Below are 8,435 nucleotides of genomic sequence, written 5' to 3'. Positions count from 1 at the left end.
AGACCTGATCTTCAGCATTGTCACGCTAGACGGTTTACATTAGCGGGGAAAAGTCTCACGCGACTTGCGAGCATTTTGCCCATGACGTTTTACTGGGAAAGATTAATATAATAAGTGTTTCTTGCATGCTTTTGAAAATAGGTGCTGATCCAAAGCTGCTTTGCAGAACACAATGCCTAAAAACGACTGTTGGTCTGGGTGGATGAAGAAGAAACCTTGGGAGGAACCAGAGCTCAATTTTAGAGATGTACATTAATCTCAGTATTAAATAATAATGATCCAAAAGCACAGGTGCAGCCGCAGGTGGAGGAGATTCTAACATATATAAGTCTGATTAATCACAGGCAGAAGACTGACTATCATTCATCTGGTCATCTGCTACGTCTAGTAAGCTAATATTTTACTTCTAAAAAACTGAAATATGGTAGTATTTAAAGACAACTTACATATTTTGCCCATTTTGTCTTATTACAAATAAATTGTTATTAACGGCATTTGATTATTAATCTAATTATTATTATTGCAGGGGAAAGTGTGCATCTAAAGTGCATTGAATACAGATTGCAACAGATTTCAGACAACAGTTGGTGATGAGCTACTAAAACTTTACCAAGTTTAATAATTTAAAACATTTGCTTATTCTCTTTTCCCACATGATACATTCTGAATATATGCATATATATATATATATATATATATATATATATATATATATATATATATATATATATATATATATATATATATATATATATATATATGACAACTATGTGGCATCTTAAAGAAAAGACAGAAAACTTGGAGTGGTTTGTTAATTTTATTTTTTATGATAAAGTGACAGTATTTAAAAGCCCTCGGCAGCAGCACAATAATATTAGATTATACACTGATATACGTTTAGCATTACACAATGATATATGTTTAGAAATTCACAGTAATAAACTAACGTGTCTGAATGCACGAACTCCCTCTATTCAGACTCTCATTTAAACTCCCGCCACCATCATTATGACCTTTTTAGCATTTAATCAAAGACAGTTGCCATGGAAACTGATGTGTGTGTGTGTGTGTGTGTGTGTGTGTGTGTGTGTGTGTGTGTGTGTGTGTAAGTAATGCAGCAGGAAGAATCTAATCTTGTGTGAGTCTGCTCCATCTGTTTCAAACACAGCCAGCAAAGTAGTTTGAAGGAACAGACTGACACTCCTTCACCAGCATCATGTCCACTCTGTAACACACAGGAGACGGTCACATTTCATTCTGTATATAGAGATACTTAACATGATTTTGTAAAAGCATACAGCTGTGAATGTCATACGTGTTCTAAAAAATAACTTACATCTTCTTAACGTCAAACGGGGTCTCTTTGGGTTTCATTTTCCTGTTAAGAAATTAGACATTTGCATTTGAGGTGTTTATTTGCAATAAGATAGTTATAGTAAATATGTTTAGTTACAGCTTTCAGTCCCACTTCATATTAGGTGACTAATATATATATATTGAAAGTCTGTTTAAAATTTTGTTTGGTTCATGTCCCTGCAGAAAGTTTTCTTTAGGTGCCAGCTAACAAGGGACCAAACACACAGTTTGTGGGGTCAACTTCAGACCTTATTATCTTACTTCATGTAACATAAATCCAATATTGATGCACGTAATTCAAAAGTTTAGATGGCAAGCTTTCTAATGATGCAATATATGTCTCTATTTGTGCTCCAACATGTATAATGTTTAAAAAAATAAAAACACTTTGCACAATTTATTTCCTAACAACCTCATTCTTATAAAGTCAATTTTAATAGTAATTTAAAAGCATTTATTCAATTATCTGGACTACGAAGCTTTGGGAGATTACTTTTGAATCTCTGTTCTTTGTAATTAGCTAACAAAAGAAAAAAATGGATCTTTTTCATAGTTTTTCCACATTATCTTAAAATGCAACGCTGCGACTTCCGAGTCGTTCTGCCAGAACAGCGCTGGTAGCTAAAGAAAGCATTAAGTTGCTGTACTTACATGACGTTCGTCAGGGTCTTCAGGCAGGCAATGTCATTGGAGATGTCATCGTCAGTCAAAGCTGGTTTGCAAAACAAAGGATTCAAATTCTTTTACTTGGTTTCAACGTTCACATTATTGCTTGCTCTCTGATTTTTTTTCTACAGTGCAGTAACTAAAAGCACTCACCAGAGCAGGTGATGTTGCAGACGTTGAGCGATGGGATCGTGCCGGAATCACAGGCCACCTGATCACTGAGCTGAAACACACCGTACAGGTGCCCGACAACCTTGCCAGCTGCGCTCGGATGTGGTTGCTTCGTCTCATAGCTGGAGCCCTCGGGTCTTTTGGTGAGAGCAGATTTGTCGGGCTTAGGTGGAGCTCCAGTTGGATCATGAGGTGGAAGTCGAGAGGATGGATCCTTTGGAGGAGCTCGAGAGGTTGGAACCTTGGGTGGAGAACCAAATGATGGAACCTTTGGAGGAGATCGAGAGGTTGGAACCTTTGGTGGATCTCTAGAGGTTGAAACCTTTGGTGGATCTCTAGAGGTTGGAACCTTTGGTGGAGCTCGAGAGGTTGGAACCTTGTGTGGAGATCCAGATGGTGCATCTTTGTGTGGAGATCCAGCTGGAGCCTGAGGTGGACCTCCAGATGATGGAGCTTGGGATGCCTGTGCTGGGTTCATCTCGTTATTTTGAGCCGTGATGTTTTTGACAAAGCTGGTGTTGAAGGCTGAGGTGTTGGCCTTGCAGACAACTACCTCAGAAAGAAAGATAGACATAGATGAGGGTCACATGATCTGACATAAAACAGGGCGATTTGTCATCCTAAAGGGGCAAACTGAAGGACAACAACTCACATCTGGCGATGAGGCTCTTCACGGTTATTGTTTCTTCCATGACGGTGATCTGCTGCAGCTGAGCAGCGTCCAGCTTGGCCTTCAGCTCACATTTATTCATAATCCGTCCCTCAGTGCCACTGAATACCAGCAGAAGCAGAGCGAACGCCGCCAACATCTTCACTGGGGTTGCACTCTTCATGTCTCTCTGTTTGGAAATCTGGAGATTACATGTATTGCATTAATCCAGGGAACTCTGAGGCAGAGTACAACTTGAGGCCGAGCCGATAACAGATTACAAGTATTTAATGATTGTATGTTTAATAGGGAACATTTATTCACTATTAACTACATAGAAACAAACATACATATATATGAAAACAGATTTAAAGTTACAGTATTTAACATGTATATTTTTATTATACCACGATATCGATAAAATTAAGAAATTATACACATAATTGAGTTTTTAATATTTTATTAACCAACCAAATGCAATCAAGTGTATAGCACGGACTTTGCATGTGTTATTCCCCGATAACAACTGGTAGAAGCTAATGGAATGTAATCATTTAATAGAGCCATGTAATAATTTAATTTTATGATAATACATGTTATCAGGCTTAACACCTATTATCTACTTACTACTATCTGAGGTTAAATACAGATTTAAAATCATAACAAAAAAATTGTTTAATAGTAGTGGCATCTATTGCCATTGAAAAAAAAACATCTCTAAAAAAACAAATGCCATAAACCCAAATAGTAAATAAAATGTGTGTGCGTGTGTGTGTGTGTGTGTGTGTGTGTGTAAAAAAAAACCCAAAATGAGATATAACTCCCTTTATAATAACATTTTATAATTAACATTTTAAACAACATTTTTTTTTTCAGTAATTGTAACTAAATACAAATATATATATATATATATATATATATATATATATAATACATAAAAGCAAAAGCAAAAATAAGTAATTATTGCTACATAATAGTTACTACATGGTTTTTACAATGGCTAGCAGTGAAGCGTTAATGATTAGTTTGAGCGAAACAAAAAAAAAATCACGAAGAACCAAATTGTAATGCATTTTACCAGAGAATCTCCTGGGATGTTGCTTGTTGGAGAGTCTTCTCCAGCTTCAGTGTTTTTTGTACACTGCGGTCCATCTTATATACGTCCGTCCGACCTCGCCGTTGATCCATCCCATCGTCACGAGGAGATCACGCTCCTGTCACGTCATCGCTCTGAAGCAGACTGAAAACACCGCAAATGCTGGCCAAGAAACTCAGACTGTCATCCTTGTGATCGTGTATTTGTTTATTCGTTTGCTCTCCAGTGGTGTGCACGTTAAGCTGATGTTTTGACGCCGAGTCTTTGAGCTCTGTTTGTCTTTAGATTATGATGCTCCGCACCACACTCACCCACACCCATAAACAGCAGCATTTCCAATTCAAATCCACACTCCTCTTCATCTGCTTGCGACTCTCGAAAGCCTCGGGTCTTTACTCCGTTCGGGTCAAACACAATCTTTTGCGTCGTTTTGTTCTCAGGAAACAGCTTCTCTGATTGAGACAGATACGCTGATTCCCATATGCGATTGATTTAAAAGTTTTACTTTAGACGCATTACAGGGCTTTACATCTGGCAGGTTATCGCTGGAAATTTTTTCCATTTCGCCTTAATCTTGGTCCAAATCTCTGAGCTCCACTGCGAGGGATCATTTGAGTGTATTCAAATGATCACACAAATACTTGGTTTGCTCTACTTTGACCTCTGTGTGTTGTTGTTTTAACATGTAAATGTGAACTTCCGATGGCACAGAAAAAATAAGACATTTGATAAAAGGACATTTTTTTATTGTTCATATGCTTGTGGTTATGCAATCGCTAAGCTTTTATTTATTCAATTTCATGCTTTCTATCTCGCATGTATTAAATAATGCTTTTTTTTATATTATACATTTTAGTATGATATATTAATGCATTTTTATTGATGCATAGAGCACACAAAGGAGATAATGGTCAGTATTGTTCGTTTGCTTATGTAATATAATATGCCCATGACCAAAGATGGAACATGTTTTTCACAATAGATTGTTTAAACAGAGTTTATCTTGCTTTATGATTCAGGACAGTTGCACAAACAAAAGAGAGAGACGTAATTATAAAGGCATCATAAAAATAAATATTTAATAGAGAAAAATGAATTTTATCAGAATGCATGGCTACTTTTTGATTGGAGAAAGACGGTGTAGTTGTAATATCTACCAGCAGAGGCTAACTTTACCATGCAAACCAGATTTTGGACTGTATAACGCTTGCTTTGAGATAGATATAGGCATATCTGAACACGCCTTTCTCTCATTCAAGACAAACTGTGTATTTTTTTTATATATTTTTATTTGCATTTCGAATACAGTACATACAGCATAAGTGAGAACATTTTCCAGGTACATTATGACAGAAAGCTGAAGAGTGAAATACAAGGGTCTGAGAACCAGTTCATGGGATCAGTAGTTCCTGATGGGTTTATTAAAATAATGCATTGGGATCAAATTCGAGAGAATATTCATGTCTGAAGCAACACTGCATGTTTCAGCGGCACTCGGCAAAGTACTGCGCGGGATTGACGTTGCGGCACTCGTTCACAGGAAAAGGTACACATGGCCTGAAACACAAAAAATACAATTTTATATATAAGAGTTACTACTGGTGCGGATGTATTTCCAATAAGTTTTAGTTACTTGTATTCCGTCATACATTTTTACCTATTCATTTATATCATCCAAAATATAGCTCATTTTGTAAAATGCATTTCTAGTCAGTATTTCTCTTAACTCGTGCCATCGTTTAATCGTACGAAAAATACACTGGTTTGGTTGCTTGTTAGTGCTTTACAGTGCAGGTTGTAAGTGGCAGCGGTCGTTAGCAGTGCTGCAAAAGCGATCTGACCTCATGCAAACGAGCAGTGACAGAGCGTGGTGCCAACCAATGGGAACGGAGATGGTGGTCATGTGATTAGCAGAACTTACACATTCATTCTGATGTTCAGCAGGGTCTTCAGGCATGCGATGTCATCCCTGATGTCATCATCAGTCAGAGCTTTAGAAGAGAACATTTATGATGTCACTTAAATTTGACGTGTACTGCAAAATAATTACTTTCTAACGAGATTGGGTCGAGCGTTTGCAGTTTTCAGTTTAGTACTTTCATGATAACCAGTTACATGAGACCTGTCACATGATATACGGTGTATACACAATATATTACACTCATAGTTATTAGCAACATGAAGTGCAACATGAAAGTTCCCAAACTGGGGTTTATGAGGTAATTATTAAATCATAATAATGCACATATATATATATAATCAATATGAAAAGTTAACGTAGTGTATTGATTTAACTGACTTTAAAATGTAATATAATTTCATTACATGTACTTATGTTTACTACTAACACTACTATTCCAATACTGCTATGCTTAATTTGTTGAAACCAACATTTCAAACAAATCGCGTTGTGCGTTTCTCGTGAGATGGGGATCGGTTTGTTTTCGGGCGACCCACCTCTGCAGTTAATCTTGCAGATGTTCAGACTCTGGCCGGAGCCGGAAGCGCAGGCCACGCGGTCGCTCAGCTGGAAGATCCCCAGCAGCCTCGCGGTGACATTCTCCTCGGAGCTCTCTGAACTGGAGCTGTCGTCCGCTGGACGTCTGGGGGATCTCTTTCCCCTTCCTCCGGGACGGCCGGGCCTTCCTCCGGGACGCCCTGGTCTTTCATTGGGTCTTTGTTGGGGTCTCACTGGGGGTCTGGGGTCTTGGATGGGGGTGACCAGGCTGGTGTCGAACCTCGACAGACGCTCCACGGAACAAACGACTGAAAGAAAGACAGAAACACTCTTTGCTTGCATACGTAATCTTTACTAGTGGTGAACTGATTTGGTTTCCCTTTGCAACTCTTACTTTGGGCGATGAGCAAATTTGCAGTTGTATTTCCAGGTACAGTCACATTTCCAGGTACGGTCACGTTTCCAGGTACGGTCACGTTTCCAGGAACAGTCACGTTTCCAGGCACAGTCACATTTCCAGGCCCACTAGTGACAGGCGCAGGCCCACTTCCTCCCTGATTTCCCCCCAGCGCTGCCTCGAGTTGGGACTTCAGCTCGCATTTACTGAGAATCCGTCCCTCGCTCACACCGGAGACCAGAAGAACCAGAGCCAACACGGCCAACACCTTCACCTTCATCTCTCTGGAGATTAAACGCAGGGCAAATCCAAATTAAACAAGCTTTACCTCGGAAAACAGTCTCTATACGAGCAGAACCTGGTTTTGCTGAGTTCGACGTGTTCCTAGGTCAGCATCTCGGATGAACTCAGTAAAATCAGGATGTGCCTCTATACAATGAAGGAGCATGACCACTAATGCAACCAGCAACAGGAAAAATGGGTAAAATTGTGTCGATAAATTGTGTCGCTACTTGGACTTGGCCACCCAAACTTTAGCCATGGAAAAAGTGCTTGCCACTGAGTACCTTGTTACCCCCTAAAAGATCCATAGTGGTATCTTAAGGACGCATATTATGACTTTAAGGTACTAATATGAATAGTTAATGAGCTGATAACATACAAAGATGCTTTTTTAAAGGTTATCAGACTAGTGACGAGCAATTTTCCTGACAGTTTTCCAAGGTTAACTTTGCATGCTCAAGACCAAGCCCCCTCAAGACCCCTTTTCATCGTCGTGGCCTTTAGAAATGCAATTGGTAAACTGTCATATCTCTGGTCTTTATTATTGTTTTTGTCTCGAGCCACGCTCTATCTGTGCCCTGCCTTCCCTCTGTTTAATTGTATTATTGTCTGCAGCCGTGTCTCATTAATGTAATTAATTTCCTTGTGTATTTAAGCCCTGTGTTTTGTGTTCACGTTTGTCCGATCGTTGAAGTCCCTACGTGTGGTTTTTGTTCTGCCTACCTGCCTTTGTATATTTATTTTGCCAATTTTTTGAATTAAATCTGTTTAAGTTTATTTCGAGTCTCGAGCGCTTCTCTCTCCCGAGAAACCCCGCGATACGTGACAGTAAACACCTTGCATTAGGTCTTCCACAAACCAACAGCATGATGCATTTCAGTCTAGCAGGTAAATGAGCGATATCGGTAAAGCATTTAATAAAAAGGGTTTTACCAGAGACGCTTCGACTGTTGTAGATGTAGTCTTCGGTCTTGCTTTGGGCTGGTGTTTGTTTCCACTGTCCGCTGTGTGCTGATCGGACGGGCACGGGGGTTTTTATACTGAATTTGAAGTGGTGACCTCACCGGATCAAACTCACCAAACCCGTTGAAGAACCACCACATGACTTGAATTCCGAAGACAAATTAATGCATTGCATCACACTTTGAAAAAGCTCTCGGTGCGTCTGATGTGAAGTAACATTACAAGCGCTCAGGTGGAGGTGAGTCAGGTTTTGCTGCGTCACTTTTTCCTCCAGTCTAACTACTTTTAAGCTGCAGCCATGTAATTACGAGATCTTTGTTGCGCGCCAGTTTCCTGGTGGGTGACCCAGACCCGGCGGCTTCGCAAACCAATTAAAAGCATTCGCTTTTTTTTCCCC

At 39.4% G+C, this 8,435-nt stretch overlaps 2 protein-coding genes across 2 annotated transcripts; both read right to left on the bottom strand.

Moving 5' to 3' along the window:
- Positions 1–1,051: 1,051 nt before the first annotated feature.
- On the bottom strand, positions 1,052–4,155 carry LOC122350137 (vegetative cell wall protein gp1). Its single transcript, XM_043246388.1, has 6 exons — positions 3,921–4,155; positions 2,846–3,044; positions 2,176–2,742; positions 2,008–2,068; positions 1,337–1,378; positions 1,052–1,225 (listed from the first exon to the last, which is right to left on the bottom strand). The coding sequence occupies exons 2-6, from the start codon at positions 3,024–3,026 to the stop codon at positions 1,159–1,161; spliced, it is 918 nt and encodes a 305-aa protein (XP_043102323.1). The 5' UTR covers positions 3,027–3,044; positions 3,921–4,155; the 3' UTR covers positions 1,052–1,158.
- Positions 4,156–5,213: 1,058 nt separating this feature from the next.
- LOC122351498 lies at positions 5,214–8,160 on the bottom strand. The gene is made up of 5 exons (XM_043248617.1): positions 8,009–8,160; positions 6,791–7,077; positions 6,396–6,704; positions 5,860–5,929; positions 5,214–5,495 (listed from the first exon to the last, which is right to left on the bottom strand). The coding sequence occupies exons 2-5, from the start codon at positions 7,071–7,073 to the stop codon at positions 5,423–5,425; spliced, it is 735 nt and encodes a 244-aa protein (XP_043104552.1). The 5' UTR covers positions 7,074–7,077; positions 8,009–8,160; the 3' UTR covers positions 5,214–5,422.
- Positions 8,161–8,435: the final 275 nt, after the last annotated feature.

The sequence above is a fragment of the Puntigrus tetrazona genome, chromosome 1 (assembly GCF_018831695.1).
Source record: "Puntigrus tetrazona isolate hp1 chromosome 1, ASM1883169v1, whole genome shotgun sequence".
Taxonomy (NCBI): domain Eukaryota; kingdom Metazoa; phylum Chordata; class Actinopteri; order Cypriniformes; family Cyprinidae; genus Puntigrus; species Puntigrus tetrazona.
The sequence above is the reverse complement of the archived record's forward strand: the minus strand, read 5'-3'. Positions and strand labels throughout refer to the sequence as shown.

Coding starts and splice junctions, on each gene's coding strand:
- LOC122350137 (XM_043246388.1), bottom strand. CDS start 3,026: ATGAAGAGTGCAACCCCAGTGAAGATGTTGGCGGCGTTCGCTCTGCTT. Junction 2,069..2,175: donor CTGCAACATCACCTGCTCTG/GTGAGTGCTTTT, acceptor TTTGCAAACCAG/CTTTGACTGACGATGACATC. Junction 1,379..2,007: donor AAGACCCTGACGAACGTCAT/GTAAGTACAGCA, acceptor ATTTCTTAACAG/GAAAATGAAACCCAAAGAGA.
- LOC122351498 (XM_043248617.1), bottom strand. CDS start 7,073: ATGAAGGTGAAGGTGTTGGCCGTGTTGGCTCTGGTTCTTCTGGTCTCC. Junction 5,930..6,395: donor CTGCAAGATTAACTGCAGAG/GTGGGTCGCCCG, acceptor TCTCTTCTAAAG/CTCTGACTGATGATGACATC. Junction 5,496..5,859: donor CTGAACATCAGAATGAATGT/GTAAGTTCTGCT, acceptor TTTGTGTTTCAG/GCCATGTGTACCTTTTCCTG.